The 17,419-nt window shown below is 57.5% G+C and overlaps 2 protein-coding genes across 2 annotated transcripts; one reads left to right on the forward strand and one right to left on the reverse strand.

The window, feature by feature from the left end:
* Positions 1–2,322: 2,322 nt before the first annotated feature.
* SLC7A4 (solute carrier family 7 member 4) lies at positions 2,323–5,415 on the forward strand. The gene is made up of 4 exons (XM_075534488.1): positions 2,323–3,338; positions 3,667–4,307; positions 4,931–5,039; positions 5,145–5,415. The coding sequence occupies exons 1-4, from the start codon at positions 2,357–2,359 to the stop codon at positions 5,333–5,335; spliced, it is 1,923 nt and encodes a 640-aa protein (XP_075390603.1). The 5' UTR covers positions 2,323–2,356; the 3' UTR covers positions 5,336–5,415.
* Positions 5,416–6,621: 1,206 nt separating this feature from the next.
* Positions 6,622–17,284, reverse strand: P2RX6 (purinergic receptor P2X 6). The gene is made up of 12 exons (XM_075533683.1): positions 17,057–17,284; positions 16,329–16,479; positions 14,997–15,068; positions 10,311–10,386; positions 10,065–10,158; positions 9,899–9,979; positions 9,663–9,804; positions 9,471–9,577; positions 8,117–8,210; positions 7,956–8,021; positions 7,756–7,833; positions 6,622–7,661 (listed from the first exon to the last, which is right to left on the reverse strand). The coding sequence occupies exons 1-12, from the start codon at positions 17,251–17,253 to the stop codon at positions 7,542–7,544; spliced, it is 1,278 nt and encodes a 425-aa protein (XP_075389798.1). The 5' UTR covers positions 17,254–17,284; the 3' UTR covers positions 6,622–7,541.
* Between the last annotated feature and the right edge of the window lie 135 nt (positions 17,285–17,419).

The following is a 17,419-nucleotide window of genomic DNA, read 5'->3' on the forward strand; positions in this document are numbered from 1 at the left end:
GTATGTACAGTAATATCAATCAACTATGGAAAGACTCCAGGGCCCAGCTCTCCAAGGGGCACCCTCTTGTCTAGGAACCCACCATCCCATTCCCAACCATTGAGTCAACAATGCCGATGCCGATGTAGCCCAGATTCAGTTCCAGGGATGACTTATCAAGTTGAAAACTCATCCCTGCAACATTCCCGAGGGATGGCTGCTGGGTTTTGATTTTCTTATGCTTGCTTCAGTCGCTGTCCTGTTGCTGTGAGCAGGTTGACCTCAACGTTTTTGAGAGCCGTGGAAACAGCGAAAGAATGAAGACCCCGGGCCCACCCCCTTCCCCGGGCTCAAGAATAGCTAAGTCTAAGTTGGGGTAGTGGTGATGGTTGCATGCTGGGGAACCACAGTTATGGTTTGGGCACCTGGCATGGAGTGTCCATTAATGGCCACAAGCAGGAGTCTGACCGGAACGCCAATGGCATTGTAGGTTCTAGATGGGCTCATGCTGGAGGGCCTAGAGCATTATCTGTGGGTGGAGATGCTGGTTGGCTGGTCCTCAGGAGCTAACTGCTCTCTTCCCACCATGTGATCTGACTTACAGCCATCCCATCGTTGTACCTGAGAGGTACAGGGAACACCCAGTTTGGGATGGAGGTGGGACCGGACGGTGCTCAGCTGGGTGTTGCATATGTGTAAAGGGGCGGGTTCACTGTGGTGTCTGTTGCCATAGAAAGTGAGTGGGCTCAGGAGTCCCAGACTGGTGCCTTAGTGCCCCCCCCCACTTCAACACACTCTGGTGACCCTGGACAAGCCGTTTATTTGCTGGGACATTTTTGTCCTTCTTGTTGTTAGGCGCCCTCTAGTAGGGTCCCACTCATAGCCACCCCAAGTACAACACCATGAAACGTGTCTGGTCCCACGCCATCCTCACAATTGTTCTTAGGTGCCAGCCCACTGGGTCAGCCACTGGGTCGATCCACCTTGTTGAGGGCCCTTCTTTTTCTCTCTCCCTGCCCCTCTACTTTGCCAAGCATGCTGTCCTTCTCCAGGGACTGGTCTGTGCTGATCATGACCTGGGGGCCTCTGGTCTTTACCTGGTGAGGCAGGTACCTGTGGACACGGGATGTGCTGGTGTCACTGCTGGGTGGAATCCAGATGAAGGGCTGGAAGATTAGGTCCCTATATGAGTTTCTGGGATCCTGGTCCAAGGTGGAAGTGAGGGCAGGGTGCAGCATGTGGGGCCTGGGTGGTGGTGAGGGGGTGGTACATGGGCAGGAGCCAGCTCTGGGGTAGGGGCTCAGGTAAGGAGCTCCAGGGTGGGATCCAGGGGCCCATGGGGGCCCAAGGTAGCCTCTAGAATGCAGGGCAGCCCACGGACAGTAACCAGTAGGTGGAGGAACTGAGTGCGTGCCAGTTCCTACAGAGGGTGTGCGATGCGGGGTGGGGGTGGTGAATCCAGGAGGTTGTGCGTGGGGGAGAGATCCAGGAAGGTGCGCTTGCAGGATCCGTAAGGGAGTGCGCGAAGGGGCGGGACCTGGGGGCGCGTGTGGGGGTTGGACCCAGGAGGGTTTGCGTGCCAGACCCGGGCGGGGGCACGTGCAGGATCTGGAGGGGGTGCGCGCAGGGGCGGTCCCTGCGCACTGTGGCTGCGAGCAGGAGAGGGGAGGGAGGAGCTGGAGCTGCGCACAGAGTGACCGCGGCGGTGGAGGCTGGGAAAGCGGCAGCAGGTGGGTCTTATCTGGTGGTTGGGGTGGGGGGGAAAGGGGCGGGGAGATCAAACACCTGGGAACCGGGCCGAGGTGGGATTGGCTCTGGCTGCGACAATATTTGATGGCTCCCGGTGCGTGGGATGCGCGGGGCTTGGGCCGCAGGGCGCTGGACCGGGGCTCCCGCTTCGCTGCCGGCTCGGCTCGCCCGGTCCGGTCCGGTCCTCACTGCCATCGGAGGCGGCAGGGAGGGGGTGCTCTGGTCGCTGTCTGAGGCCGGGTGGCGGCTGGGCCACGCCCTGGCCACAGAGCCACTCCCATTTCGGATCCAGGCCACTTGGCGGAGGCCCCAGGAAGCCTCGGGTTTCCCTGGACTGGTTCCTGGTCAGAGCTCCCCGAAGCTGCCCTCCCCACCCCCTGCCACTCTGCTCCCCTTCAGGTCCAGCTCCGACTGGCCCCCTCCCACTGCCCCGGGGTGGGCAGACACCACCTAGGGAGCTGCCCGGTGACCACCTGCCTGCAGGACCTACGGGCTCAGAGCGGACCAGGATGGAGATGGGCGGACCAGGAAGGGCCTGACAAGCTGGCCAAGCAGGCCAAACAGCCTCTCATTTTCCTCTGGCCCAGGCAGGTGCCATCTCGCTCTGTGCCCCTCTCTGCTGCCCACCATGGCCCGCGGACTGCCCAGCGCTGCCAGCCTAGCCCGCTTCTGCAAGAAGCTGAATCGCCTGAAGCCCCTGGAGGAGTCGACTATGGACACGTCGCTGCGGCGCTGCCTGTCCACGCTGGACTTGACCCTGCTGGGTGTGGGCGGCATGGTGGGGTCAGGCCTGTATGTCCTCACGGGCACGGTGGCCAAGGAGATGGCCGGCCCCGCAGTGCTAGTGTCCTTCGCCGTGGCTGCTGTGGCTTCCCTGCTCGCTGCCCTGTGCTATGCGGAGTTCGGGGCCCGGGTGCCCCGCACGGGCTCTGCCTACCTGTACACTTACGTGTCCATGGGGGAGCTGTGGGCCTTTCTCATTGGCTGGAATGTGCTTCTGGAGTACCTCATTGGGGGCGCTGCTGTGGCCCGCGCCTGGAGCGGCTACCTGGATGCCATCTTCAGCCACCAAATCCGAAACTTCACCGAGACTCACCTGGGCATCTGGGATGTGCCCTTGTTGGCCCGTTACCCAGATTTCCTGGCTGCAGGCATCCTGCTCCTGGCCTCCACTTTTGTCTCCTTCGGAGCCCGAGTTTCCTCCTGGGTCAACCACACGTTCTCGGCCATCAGCCTGGTGGTCATCGTCTTCATCATCATCCTGGGCTTCGTGTTGGCCCGCCCACACAACTGGAGCCAGGAGGAGGGGGGCTTTGCCCCCTTTGGCTTCTCAGGCATCATGGCTGGCACTGCCACCTGCTTCTACGCCTTCGTCGGCTTTGACGTCATTGCCACATCCAGCGAGGAAGCCCAGAACCCACGGAGGGCAGTGCCCTTGGCCATAGCCATCTCCCTCAGCCTGGCAGCTAGCGCCTACATCCTGGTTTCCACGGTGCTCACCCTCATGGTGCCCTGGCACAGCCTCGACCCGGACTCGGCGCTGGCCGATGCCTTCTTTCGGCGTGGCTACAGCTGGGCTGGGGTCATTGTGGCCGTCGGCTCCATCTGCGGTGAGTGGTCCAGAGGGCAGGATGGGGGCAGGTACAGGGAGGAAAGGAGGCCCCCATTGTACCAGCTGTACCCAGGTAACTATTAGAGACTCTCCACTAGACCTTCCTGGGAGGGACCCACTCACATGCCCATGCCCCACACTGTACTTTCTGGGTGCATGGTAGGTGCTCCAGTGTGTCCTAAACTAGACTTCTCTTTTCCTGGGTGGTGGTGGTCCTGCTCATGTGCCCAAGGGTCTGACTGCTTGTACCCTAATGCCTCCCCACCAGTGGTCCCTGGTAGGCCTCCCCACCATGCTGACCAGCCCCCCCCCCCCTTTTGCTGCAGCCATGAACACCGTCCTCCTTAGCAATCTCTTCTCCCTTCCGCGCATCGTCTACGCCATGGCCGCCGACGGGCTCTTCTTTCAAGTGTTTGCCCGCATCCACCCCCGGACACAGGTGCCCATGGTGGGCATCGTGGTGTTTGGGGTCCTCATGGCCCTCCTGGCACTACTGCTGGACCTCGAGGCACTGGTCCAGTTCCTGTCCATCGGCACGCTGCTGGCCTACACCTTCGTGGCCACCAGCATCATCGTGCTACGCTTCCAGAAGGCATCTCCACCCAGCTCCCCGAGCCCGCCCAGCCCAGGCCCCCTGAGCAAGGAGCACAACTCCTTCTCAGATCAGCTACAGCTAGTGAGCACCGGGTTAGCCTCAGCCACAGAGCCTGGGCAGCTACGACCTGCCTTTAGACGCTACCTGGGTTTCCTGGATCGCTGTGGCCCTGGAGCTGCCGTGACGTGGGCAGTCGGCATCCTGGTAGCCTCAGCCATCACCCTGGGTTGTGTGGTGGTCTTCGGTGACTCAGTCTTGTCTCTTCCGGGCTGGGCTTACATCCTGCTGATCCTGGTCAGCGGCAGCATGTTTCTGCTCAGTCTGCTGGTCCTGGCAGCCTACCAGCAACAGCACCAACAGGACACCTTCCGGGTATGTCTCCCAGCCAGCACGCACGTGCACTCAGCCCAGTCCCAAGCCCCGGGGTCTTGACCCCTCTCTCTTTTGCTGCTAGAGATGGAGCCAAGGCCCCAGAGGGGTAAGAGGCCAATATCAGCATCCCCCTGCCTTTCCGCATGGTGTGCTGAAGATCAACTCCAAATTGCCAAACCAGTTGCTATAGAATTGCTTCCGACTCATGGCCACTTCCTCTGTGTCCGGGTAGAATGGTGTTCTGTTTTTTAGGGAATGGCCTTTGGGAAGCTGACCACCAAACTTTTCTTCCTAGGCACCTCTAGGGGTGGGTTTCAATGGCTCATCTTCCTCGGTTAGCAACAAAGCACGCTGACTGTCTGCACCACCCGCGGACATCCTCATATTCTCCAGAACCCCAAACCCCACTGTTGTCGAGCGGATTCAGCTTCCCTGCGACCCCGTAGGTCAGAGTAGGACTGCCTGTGTGGGTTTCTGAGATTGTAAATGTTCACGGAACACACATGGAACAGCTGGTGGGGCTGAACCACTGACCGCTCACTCTGGGGCTTTCTGCCAAGTCAGGCTGCAGGGCTGGGAGATCTGTGTCGCAGCCCTGTCTAGCCCTGCCCTTGTCCCCTTAGATCCCCCTGGTGCCCCTGATTCCAGCTCTGAGCATCCTCCTCAACGTCTGTCTCATGTTGAAGTTGAGCTACTTGACTTGGCTCCGTTTCTGCATCTGGCTGCTGGTCGGTGAGTTGGGGACCCAAGGGGGGCCCTGGGGATCAGGACCCTGCATGATTGGAGCGGGAGGGGGAGGGAGGGGGTCTGCTCCTCAGGCTTGTTGTACCCCTGCAGGACTGACGGTGTATTTCGGCTATGGCATCGGACACAGTAAGGAGAATCTTCGGGAACCTCTGGGGCTGACGACCACGCGCTACGTGGTGTTTCCCAGCGGCAGCCTGGAGGGCACAGTGCAGGCGGTGCAGCCCACTGGCCAGGCACTAGGCACGGAGCCTGACTGCATGGAACGGCCAGCCAGCCCATGAAGTTGGGTCCTGAAGTTGGGAGCCTAGGACTTAAGCCACGTTGCTGAACTTTGGGTGTCAGAGAGCGGGGCTGTGAGGCGGTGGGCAGGCAGAAAAGTCCTGCGCCTCAGGGTTCACACAATAATAACTGATGGCCATCCACGTGGCCTACGGCGTGGTCACTGTGGCATCCTGTCTTCCCTCACCCACTGGGAACCTGGAGTTTGTCTTCGGCCCATAGCAATTAGATTCTAGAAGGGGAAAGTGACACTGGCTGGGCTCAGGGATTGGACACCTCCTGTCTGGCCAGGGCCCTCTGCTCAGCCCCATGCATGGAGGGGCCACCCCCCATGTGGATCAGCAGCAACCTACCTCCCCAGGAACGATGGGGGTTGGGGGTGGTATATAGAGGAGTTCCGGTGGGCATGGTGGTTACACATTGGGCTACTAACCATCATGCCAGCATTTGACACCACCCACAGGGCTTTCTGCTCCTGTCAAGGGTTCCAGTCTCGGAAACCCACAGGGGCCCTGCCCTATAAGGGTCGCTGTGAGTTGGCATCAACTCTATGGGAGTGCATTGGTTTTTTGTTTTTTCAGTTCTGTGACAGGATGGGCCGACTTTATCTCCAGGCCCTGTGTCTCATGGGGAGGGGGTGTGTGTCTGGGAAGGAGATGCTGGGATGCCCAATGGGGCCTTGGCATCAAGATCTCCCAGAGAACATGGCGTGCACCCAACCAAGGCCTGTCAGGAATACAGAAGCACACACACATACACACACACCCAGGCACGTGCATGGGCCACATGGCCAAATGCCTGGGTGTTTTCCACACGTGGATTTTCCAGGATTGGGTCGGTGTTCTGATTCTCCAGCACCCACGCTCCCAAGTGCTCCATCCACCCACACAGCCTGGAGGCGAAAGTGCACAGATGGAAAAAAGCACTCAAGACTAACTTTGCTCCCTCCCAGGCCCCTTGGAGGCTGGGGGTGGGGGGGTGTATCTCACCCAGTTCAGGGTCCCCCAGGAAGCCAAGACCCCTTCTGCACCCTGTGCATGTCTCCCCCACCCCCACCCCCCAACGGTGTCTCCCTGGCAGTGCTGCACAGGCCTGCTCATGTCCCCTCCTCCTTCCCATCCTGCTCAGCAAAGATGATGCAGGAAGCTGGTGACTGGCAGGCTCTACTCCAAGCCTAGCTGAGGCCCTGTGGCTCCGCAGGGCGCACCCGGCCTCCTGGCCACTCATCGAGCCCAGCTCTTCAGAGCCCACCTGGGCATCTTCCAGGGACTGAGTGGTAATGGGAACACAAGGATTTTATTGATCTACTGGGAGTGCCCGCCACTCTGTTTGCAAGCAGCCAGCACACATCAGGTTCCCAGGGGCCCAGCAGCCCCTCATCTCTCCGGCAGGGCTCTGTCCCTGCAGCTTACTCCCCTGCAGTCCTCCAGGCCTTGGGAATTCTCTGGATGATGAAACGGAGCCCGGGGGAGTTTGATGGCCAGCACCCCATAAGCAACTGGAGGCCAGCAGGGCCTCTTGTCCTTGGGTAGGACACTTCTAAACACTCCAGTAGCTTGCTCACAGCCACACCCCTCTGCTGAAGGTCAAGGACTCTGGGCAGGGATGGGGGTAGTGTGGGGGGTGGGGGTGGGGGGGTGAGGAGTCAGACAGTCCCCTGGGGTGGTAGTGAATTGCAGATGTACAGACTGTCCATTCCCAGAGTTCCTAGGGGGCTGGTGGGCTCCAACAATGAAGAGGCCCCGAGGGCTCATGGGATCTCAGCCCCGCCATCTAGTTCCCCCATCGTCACCTGAAGCTGTCACTGGGAAGTGGCTGGTGCTCAGGACCGAGCAGGCATGGCCGAGCGAGCGTAGTGGCCATGCCCTACCTGGGATCCTGAGACGCAGACCATCTGCCCCATTGTGCCTCTTTCCACTAATGAGACCCAGAGCTGCAGAGACAAGGGCCGTGGGTGGCCTAGCCTCCTAGGAGCAGTGGAAACCATCTCAGGGCTGCTGCTTGGGTTTCACAGAGCTCAGTAAAAGGGCTGTGAGCAGGGAGGGCAGGGAGGGATGGAGTGAGAACAAGCTGTCGCCCCCCCCCCCAACAGTCAGTGGGAGGTTCCCCCATTTCGGAAACCCTGGTACTAGCAGATCTGCACAAACCCCAGTGCTGCAGGGCCTCGTCCACAAAGTCTCCAAGAGCTGCCAGCCTCAAGCAGGAGTCTCAGGAAGCTTCTGGATTGCACCAACCAGGTGTCCGTGGGGCTGGGGCCAGGCCAGCCAAGGGGGGCATGAAAGCCAGCTCGCGGCACATAGAGTTGGCCGGTGCCTTTGGGGCCTTGGCCTGCAGGGGGGAAGACAGCAAAGTCAGAGCCGGGGCCGAGGGTTTGGGTGGGAATTGGAAATAGAACTTGGCCGCGAGGCCGACCACTGCTCACCTCCTCATACTTGGTCCTCCAGTAGGAATGAGCTTGTCCGTCCACGTACAAGAGCAGCAGGTCACAGAAGAATGTGACCTGGGAGAGGAGGGGAGACTCATGATCTGTCTCCTTCCCCCCCACCACCCCCCTTTCCCTACATCCACCGCTACCCTCTCTGACCATCCCCCAGCCCTCACCCTGAGGTTGGCCACACTCACCATGCCCAGCCACGCAGCTCCTGTGCCCAGGGTAATGAAGGTTGGGATAAGCCCGAACTTCCCTGCCTGAGAGAGCCCCGGCTGAGGCCCTTGTACCTTCCCAGGCCCGGTGGTCACCCTTCACCCCCCGCCCCCCCCCCCACCTCCCGGCCTGGCCCTACCTGCCCAGTGACAAGAATGTCAAACCGGATCCCATAGACTTTGAGCAGGCTCCAAGCTTCCACGCCAGGGGCCTCCCACCAGTGAGTGGCTGTCCTGGGGGAGAAGGAGACACTCAGGGCCTGCTCTGTCCTTTCCCTGGTTTTGCGGAGGTCAGGAAGTTCCAAGACAGAGCCTGGAGAACAGAGAGGTGGGGGGTGCAGGTCCGAGCAGGGAGTCGACCCTACATGGCTGCCAAGTAAAAACCATGTAGGCCGTCAGTTCTGGGCTCAGTGGATGTGCATGGCAGCTTGCAAGGAAGACCCGCCACACACACTGCCATCCAGTCTGTTCTCACAGAGACCCCATAGGATGGAGTAGAACTGCTCGCACGCTTTCCAAAACTATCCATCTTTATGGGCTTACAGGAGCTGAAAGAAGCCAGGGTCTTCCCTAGGCATCAGAGGAAGGCTCCCCCGAGAGCCAGCACCCTGCAATTGCATCTCTAACCTCCCAAACTGTGAGAGAAAAAAAAGTAAAGCTCTGTTCCTTACAGCCACCCGCTTGTGGTATTTCTGTGACAGTGGCGTCAGGAGATTACACGTGTGACACTAGTCAAGTCCCCACCTGGGGAAGGTTCTTGTCCTGGGGTGGGGGTTGTTGAAAGCGGTAATTGTCTGGGAGCCTGCCACTTCCGTTTAAACGCTCCCGTTGGAAATTCACACAGTAAGGCCTACTGCTCAGTCTGGGAGGGGGACGCACAGAGACAAACGGGGGGCGGGGGGAATGGGCCCACTCAGATGATGGGTATCTGTAGTTTGAGTCTGGAGTTTTTCTGCGTTTCCAGTAATTTTTTCCCACATAAAGGAAAGGCCCCTACAGAATGGAGGGGCAGGCTGGGAATAAGATGGGGTGCAGGGGAGTGCTGGTTGGGAGTCCAGGCAGGCAAGAGCATGGGAGGGAATGAGGGGGAGGTCCCAAGAGGGACCCTGAGCAAGAGAAAGTAACTGAGGCCATCCCTTCCTGCCCCTGCAGCCTCTTCCTGGGACTCTCACCCCGACTCAGGAGCCTTAGGCAATTGGACTATTAACCACAAGGCCCACGATTCAAGCCCACCAGCTGCACCAGCCTCAAAAGATGAGGCTGTCTGCTCCTGGAAAGACAACAGTCTCAGAAACTCTCTGTAACGGCCCTAGGAGTCTGGATGGTCTGGGTGGAGATGAGTTCTGCTTAGGGAGGCTGATGCACACAGCAGGAAGCACCCAGATGGCAGGCAGGGTGTGGTCTGCCCATGGGGGGATGGATGGGGGCAGATGCTGGCCAAGGTCTAGCAGCTCTGGTACAGGGCAGGGGTGGGGAGAGAGGGGCCACGCCCACCTGAAATTGTATCTCTTCTCCTGCAGCTGGAAGGAGTAGTGGGGGTGGCATCCAGAGCTGGCATCCAGGTTGCAATCCCACTGGATGCGGATGCCCACGGCGCCGCCCTGCACACATGGCACCGTTGCCCCACCAGCAGCGGGTCTGGGGCCTTCTGCCTGCACCCACTCAGGCCGCGCCCTGCAGACCCACCAGCAATGCCAGTTCTTCAAAGGACCCCCTGGCCGCCTGCACCAGGTCCCCGATGCGGAACACGGGGCAGAAGGGGCTGAAGTGCGGATCGTAGCGGCAGAGTTTAAAATAGGTGGCGTTCCAGGTCTCTAGAGCGTTGGATCTGGGTTGGAGCAGGGTGGACAGAGAGAGGGGTCAGATGCTGCGGGGGGCCTGGGCCTGGGCGGTGGGCCCCCGCGAGCGTCACCCAGGCCTACTTGGAGAAGTTGAACTTGCTGAAGGTGACGGTGTTCTTGATGAAGAGTGTGAAGTTTTCCGCCTGGGCCAGCAGGGGCTTCCTGTGGGTGGAGGGACTTGGTGAGGGCAGGCGTCCTGGGTTCTGGGGGTTCTTTCCAGGGGAGGGGGAGCGGGAAAACAACCTACCCTGGCACAGCACCGCTCTCCACGGGGCACCAGCCGTAGACCTCACAGGTGCTGTGGGTCGCGTTATACGCCACACACCGGCCTGTTTTGATTCCTTGGAAACAAGATAGACCCCAGAGCTCCGTGTGCCCACAGGCACTGGGGAAAGGGGTTGGGGAGACAGGGCACAGAGGCTGGGCCAAACCCACTCCACCCCCAGGAACCCAGCCCCTTGAGAAGGGTATGGGAAGCTAGAGACCCCAGTACCGTGGCTGTGCGTCCCTTTCTCCCCTGGAGGACAGTGCTCATCCGCCCAGCAGGCAGCGAGTGGAACTGAGGGGTGCTAGAAAAGTGGATGGAACAAAGTCACTGGACTGGCAGGGTGGGCACGGCCCTCCCTGGACCTGTCCTGCAGAGGGGACCACGGGGGGGGGGGTTGGAGGTGCAAAGGGGAGGCGTCAGTGAGGATGTGCTGTCTAGCTGTTGTCAGCACCACCTTTCAAAGTAAGACGATATCCCTTCTGTCCCTGAAGGCCCCAAGTCCCCCCGGCCCCCACCCCACTGCCATCCAGCCAATCCCAAAGACCATCTCATCTGCCCTGAACACCCCAGTTTCCCAGTTTCCCCTTTAACCTTTCCTCTCTTCCCCAACCCCGTATTATTTCTTTATTATTATTTTAAAAATCATTTTATTGGGGGCTCATACAACTCTTATCACTCCATACATACATCAATTGTGTAAAGCACATTTGTAAATCATTGCCCTCATCATTCTCAAAATATCTGCTCTCCACATAAGCCCCTGACATCAGCTCCTCATTTCCCCCCTTCTCTCCCCGCTGCCCCCTCCCTCATGAAGCCAGCCTTTCCTCTCTTTGCCGCCACTCAGCTCAAGGTCTAGGTGTGACGGTAAGGAATCCGTAGGGTCTCCAAGGCTAGGACCCTGATTGCTCCCTCTTTTTTTTCAAAAGGTTAGCTTTTTATTTATGTTTGTTTTTACTTATTTCTATACAGATTATATCCTTTCCCTCTGTTTAGTTTATTTTTTAAAATTTTTTCCCGCCCCGCCCCCGTCTAAGTTTATTATTTTTATTTAAATTTTATTTTATTTCCCCCCCATTGATTTCCATAGTTTTATTTTTCTAATGTTAATAAATCATTTTATCGGGGGCTCTTACAGCTCTTATAACAATCTAGACATCCATTGTATCAAGCACATTTGTACACATGTTGCCATCATCCTTTTCAAAACATTTTCTTTCTGCTTGTGCCCTTGGTATCAGCTCCTCTTTACCCCCTCTCCCCCACCCTCCCTTCCTTGTGAACCCTTGATAATTTAGAAATGATTTTACTTTCATATTTTACACCGTCCACTGTCTCCCTTCACCCATGTTTCTGTTGTTCATTCCCCTGGGAGTGGGGGTGGATGTCGATCATTTCAATCTGTTCCCCCTTATCTGTTCCCTCTTGCTTGTGGAATATCACAGTTAGTTACAGAGAAACACATGCTGAAGACTGAAGAAGACTTCAGCCCGAAAGACTGAAGAAGAAGAAGAAGCAGCGACCCGTTGAATTATGGCGCTGGCAAAGGATATTGGAAGTCCCACGGACAGCCCAAAAGACCACAGATCTGTCTGGGAAGAAGCCCAGCCAGAATGCTCCTTAGAGGCAAGCATGGCGGCGTGACGTCCTCTGACATCTTCTGGACGTGCTGGGAGGAGAACCCCGGCCCTGGGGAAGGTCATCATGACTGATAAGGTACAGGGGTAGGGAAAATGAGGAAGTACATCAAGACATGGGTTGTCACAGCGGCTGTAACAACGGGGTCAAGCATAGGCACAATTGTGCAGCCGGCGCGGGACCGGGCAGTGTTTTGTTCTGATGTGCGTGCATCCGGTCGCTGTGGGTCAGGATGGACTTCATGACACCTACCAACAACAAGGCGTCATGGGGGAGGAGTCCAGGCCTGGACTTGTCGCGGGGGCACCGATTCCATGGCCCCCGGCTGGACTTCACAACAGTCTGTACCTTGACCATCACCGCTAGGAAAGCGTTGAAAAGTTCGTGGGAAAATGGAATCCAAGAACAGGGCCTCTTTCCACACGTTTTTTGACGTCCTCTCCTAGAAGACCCCCGGGTGGTGCAAAGTGGCCTTAGAGTAGCAGCGGGTTAAGCGCTGAGTTGCTAAGTGGTTGGTGGTTCGACTCCACTCTCTGCCTCTTGGGAGGAAGACGGGGCAGTCTTCCCCTGTGAAGGCTGATGGTCTCAGAAACCCATGGCGCCATTCTACTCTGTCCTATGGGGCCACTGAGTCAGAAATGGCATGATGTCAGTGGGTTTGCTTGCTCTCTGCTCTGTCTGGGGCTGGTGTCAATTGTTGGTGCAGTTGACCGCTACCTGATAGGCCAGCCATTTGCGTGCACCCAGAGATGCTCAGAAGGAAGGCCTGGTCCTCCACTGCTGAAAGGTCAGTTCCTGAAAACCCTGTGAAGGTGGCCCATCCTGGATGAACCCAGGAGACAAGACGTGAAGGCTGACGGCAAACAGAAACCTGCCCAGGGGTCCATGGCGCAACCTTCTGTTAGAGTCCTCGGGTGGGAAATGCCTGGTTCTTTGGCTTCGCGTGAAAAAGAATTCACACTAAGCCTAGGTTGTGATCCAAGTGGGTTTTTATAAAGGATAGGAGAAGTTTCAGGCTTTATAGTAAGTGAACACAGACACCCGCGTGGCACTGCACACCCACACGTGGCAGCCTGAAGAGGAAGAATGAGAAAGAGATAGCGACAGAGATAGATAGATAGATAGATAGATAGATAGATAGATAGATAGATAGGTAGATAGGTAGATAGCCAGCGAGAGAGAGCACAGCTGGCCTCAGAAGGCCAAGGAGACTGGAAAAAGAGACTGGTGGCCTCTAGGTTCGGGCCTTTTAGGGCCTTCTGCTGGGAGACATGGTCGATGGTACTGGTTGACTCCATTGGCTGAATTAATCCCACCTAGCCTAGATTGGGCTAAGCCAGGTATGCCCCCCACCCCCACCACCTCAGGGCCTGGATTGGCGCGTGCCCAGTAGACACCCCTGGTCCTTGTTCTGCTACCTACACACACACACACACACACACACACACACACACACACACACGGAAACAATGAAAATGTGCAGCAGATGGACAGATCGACACCACGTGGGTCACACACGCAATGATCCAGCCCTACAGAGAGACCAAGTCCATCATCACACCACACAGGGAGTGTGGCAACGTCATGCTGACAAAACAGGCCAGTGGCTGATTGGATGGAGAGCGGTGGAGCTCCCCAGACTTAGTAACCCTTCAGGTTAATACCAGTTTGATACCTTTAATCAAGGGCAGACGTCGAACCCCGGTGGACAGGTTGTCAGGAGAGACCAGTCCCTGGAGAAGGGCACCGTGCTTGGGGAAGTGAAGGGAGGTGGAAAGAGAGGAAGGCCATCGAGGAGATGGACGGACAACGCAGCTGCAACCACGACAATCGCAAGGAAGGCGCAGGACTGAGCAGTGTCTTGTTCTGTGGCAGGTAGAGTCGCTACGGGCCAGAACTGACCCGGTGGCACCTAACCACTACAACTCTTCAGGTGTGAAACTCACCCCGCCTCCACGGGAGAATAGCTAACCACCAACATGGAAGGGCAGCGGTGACCCACGGACAGAGCCCAAACGGTCAGGTGAGAAGGAGACACGGGAGCAAGGAACATGGGATAAACACAAAGCACCATGAATGAACTGAAGCAAATTGAGTGTGAACTGTCGAATGTACAGCCGATGGTGTTGTCTGTAAACTTTCACATAATTCACAAGGAAAAACGTTTGTTTTTTTTAAGTGGTTGTGGATATGACATAAGCAGGACATGACATTAGCAGGGCTATGCTGTAGTCTTCGCTCTCTCTCTCTCACACACACACACACACACACACAACTGTGGACTTGGCCTTGGGACCTATTAACAGAGGCTGGACCCAGACAACCTTTGCTTTTTGTCAGAGCCCACCTGCTCTTCCTGATTGGGAGCAGGGTTTGAAGGGGGCCCAATGCCCTTTGGGGGTGTCACCCCGGGAGCCTGGGAGGCAGCACTCGGGGGGTCCAGTGCTGGAGTGCTGGCAACAGCAGAATGAAGCTTGCATACCAGGCCTGTCATCCATCCAAAGGTTGTCAAGCTTTGGGTGAGCTGCTCCACCTCTGAGCCCCGGTCCACTCATCTCAAATGGGGTGCATGTGAAACAGAAGGGAAAGGTTTCCGGGGTGGCAACGAGCTGACAGCGAGCTCTTGGCCCCCTGGGAAGGAGCAAGCAGAAGAAGTCCTGGCTGGTGAACCAGGAGGAACAGAGTGTCCAGGGCAGTGTAGCACCGATGAAACACACACTTTCCTTTAGTTCTTTAATGCTTGCCCCCCACTCCCACCATCATGACCCTAATTCTACCTTACAAATCCGGCTAGACCAGAGCATGTACACTGGTACAGGTAAGAGCTGGAAACACAGGGAATCCAGGGCAGATAAACCCCTCAGGACCAACAATGAGAGTAGTGATACCAGGAGGGGAAAGGGAAGGTTGGGGGGAAAGGGGGGAACCGATCACAATGATCTGCATATAAAGGGGGGGCAGATAACAGAAAAGTGGGTGAAGGGAGACATCGGTCAGTGTAAGACATGAAAAAATAATAATAATTTATAAATGATCAAGGGTTCAGGAGGGAGGGAGGGAGGGGAAAAATGAGGAGCTGATACGAAGGGCTCAAGTAGAAAGCAAATGTTTTGAAAATGATGATGGCGACATATGTACAAAAGTGCTTGACACAGTGGATGGATGGATGGATTGTGATAAGAGCTGTTTGAGCCCCCAATACTATGATTTTTTTTAAGTATCCAGAGACCTCCGGGCGGGGCGTGGGGGGGTGCAGTACTCCCAATGCCTTACCTCTGGGCACGTGCCTTGAACTTGGGTGGGAGTCACAAGGAAATTGGTCACCAAGAAGAACATGTTCTCCCCCTAGAAGGAAAGCCCAGGCATTAACCCTTGTCGGGCTGCTTTTGGTGGAGACTGAGAGGCAGGCAGCCTTGGGGATGAGGTCAGGGTAGGGGGTGGGGTGTCCCACCCAGCCCTAATGTCTGTTCAGAAAAATAGAGGCGGGGTGGGGGGCCGACTTGGTTTGCTGCTGCCATGTCTCAGTCTAGGGAGTCTCCATCCATGGCTAGCCCTTTGGGAGAAGGCTATTTCCCTCCCTCACACCCATTCATTCAAACGGAACTGTCCAGGAACCCCCCTTGTCCTTCTAGGAAACAACAGACCAGCCCACTGCTGTTGAACAATCCCGACACACAGCCACCCCTAGGACAGAGAACAACTGCACCCCTGGCGCTTCTGAAGTTGTCCAGGTTTTAAAGGGAAAAACGGCCTCATCTTTCCTCCACAGGACAAGAGGCTGGTGGGTTCGAACCACTGACCTTGTGCCGAGGGGGTCCCTTCCCAGGCCAGTGGGGGAGGTGAGCCCCTTATAACATACCCAGCCGGGCAGAAGGTGGCCAAGGACCCGGTTGTGTTGAGAGCTTTGTAGGGCTGGGGGATGAATGCATACTGGGAAGAGAGGCCTGAACTGGAGGAGGGCAGGGGGAGGTGTGGCAGTAGCCACACCTGGAGGGGCTTGAGGACCAATATCATGGAAGTGGGGGTGCAGGGGACCTTAGACGGGTGAAAGGAGGTGCTGCCAGGGTTCCAGCCAGGTCACTGAGGAAGGAGGGCCCAGCTGGAGCAGGAGTGAGCAAGAGCCTGCTGGGAGACCCAGGCTCATCCCAGGCTGGCTCATTAGGAGACAAGAATGGGTGGAGGCTGTGTGTAGACAGCTTTGGCACTGCCCTTGCTGGACCAGGAGGGGGCAGGGATTCCTCCGTGGGCTTTGGATGGATGCGCATCTGGGACAGTCTTGGGGGCCTGGGGCAGTCAGTTCAGGGGCTACACTTCGGGGATAGAGGCAGGAGGGGCCAACAGTGACAGAGAGGAGCACTAGCCCAAGTCCAGGACAGGAGAGTCAGAAGCCCAGCAGAAGCTCAAGCCCCAGCTGTTCTAGGAGATTCCAAACCCTTCCTGTGGCAGGCTTGGTCCGGGCAAGTCCTGCAACTCTTCTGCGTGCCTCTAAGCCCACTCCTGGGGAGTTCCCTTCCTCGGGCACACCTCCCTCAGACACACTGCATGCAAGAACACCCACAGGGAGCAGGGTCAGAGGGAGCCGAGGCAGCAGCTCCTGGCGGTCACCTGTGGAGGCTTCACAAAGTCGGCCGCGTCCCACAGGCGGTTCCCGAGCTCCTTGATCTGCGTCACGGAGACACCTTTGAGTTTGGTGATGACTGAGATCTGGGGGTCCAGGTCCCGCTCCTGGTAGCCTTTCTTGGCCACGAGGGCCCACCTGGCGAGGAGGAGATGGCCGATGAGGTCTGTGCCACCCACCTGTCTAGTGGGCACATCTTCCCCTGTCCCCTACCTAGTTTCCTTGCAGAGCCCTGTCCCAGAGTCCTGAGCCAAGGCTGAGATGCCCCCATCCCTACAGATACCTCACCTCTGCTAGACCTAGCTCTCTCCCAAAACTAGGAGGGGGAGGGGGAGACTAGCTAGAACTAGCCTTCTCTTTCTCCCTCTGCACATTGCTCTCTCTCTCTCTCCTTCCTCTCTTTCTGTCCTGACCCTCCTGCCCTCACAAGTGTCCAAAACTGCCCTTGTGCCCGCCCCCCCAAGAATGCCTCTGTGTTTAGGATTTGGGCAGATCCTGTTTTGCTTCCAGAGTCCCACATGGGGCTGGGGCAAGGCTCTTGCAGGACTAAACTCAGTTCGTCTATTCCTTCATCCCACCAACCTGTGGACAGAGGGAACCCCCTCCTCTAGCCTGCCCCCACTCTGTCCCTGCCTGCTCCTGCCCAGCCTAGCCCCTTGAAGAGTCCAGCCCTCCACCTTCCTGGTGAGCAGGCCCAATCGCCCCAACGTCTTACCCAACCACGTAAACCGCGACCCCCAGCTGCAGCAGCCTCTGCAAGACGCCCACCCGCCAGTTCCTGGTCATGACATACTTCTGGGTCTTGTAATCCAGAAGCCCCCAGCCAGCCAAGGCCCCTAGCACACCCATGCTGGTGGCTCCTGCTGTCTGCCGGGATGCGTGAGTCAGCAAGACAGCTGCAGTCACAGCCATGAGGCATCTAAGCCAGGCCGGGCCAGCAGCTATTAAAGGGACACATCCATCCTCTGTCCTGAACTCACAGCTGCCCAGCCCCCCATCCTCTGCAGAGCCCAGAGCGCCTGAGAGCAACCCTGCCCCTGCGCAGGAGGCCTGGCTCCTGGGCTGACTTCCTGTGGTT

This window comes from Tenrec ecaudatus, chromosome 16 (assembly GCF_050624435.1).
Source record: "Tenrec ecaudatus isolate mTenEca1 chromosome 16, mTenEca1.hap1, whole genome shotgun sequence".
In the NCBI taxonomy this organism is placed as follows: domain Eukaryota; kingdom Metazoa; phylum Chordata; class Mammalia; order Afrosoricida; family Tenrecidae; genus Tenrec; species Tenrec ecaudatus.

What these genes read in the sequence shown, in the direction of transcription:
- SLC7A4 (XM_075534488.1), top strand. Translation starts at nt 2,357, where the DNA reads ATGGCCCGCGGACTGCCCAGCGCTGCCAGCCTAGCCCGCTTCTGCAAG. An exon ending in ACCAACAGGACACCTTCCGG is followed by an intron (nt 4,308 to 4,930) that starts GTATGTCTCCCA and finishes TTGTCCCCTTAG; the next exon opens with ATCCCCCTGGTGCCCCTGAT. An exon ending in CTGCATCTGGCTGCTGGTCG is followed by an intron (nt 5,040 to 5,144) that starts GTGAGTTGGGGA and finishes GTACCCCTGCAG; the next exon opens with GACTGACGGTGTATTTCGGC.
- P2RX6 (XM_075533683.1), bottom strand. Translation starts at nt 17,253, where the DNA reads ATGGCTGTGACTGCAGCTGTCTTGCTGACTCACGCATCCCGGCAGACA. An exon ending in ACTTTGTGAAGCCTCCACAG is followed by an intron (nt 15,069 to 16,328) that starts GTGACCGCCAGG and finishes CTTTCCTTCTAG; the next exon opens with GGGGAGAACATGTTCTTCTT. An exon ending in GAAAGGGACGCACAGCCACG is followed by an intron (nt 10,159 to 10,310) that starts GTACTGGGGTCT and finishes CTTGTTTCCAAG; the next exon opens with GAATCAAAACAGGCCGGTGT.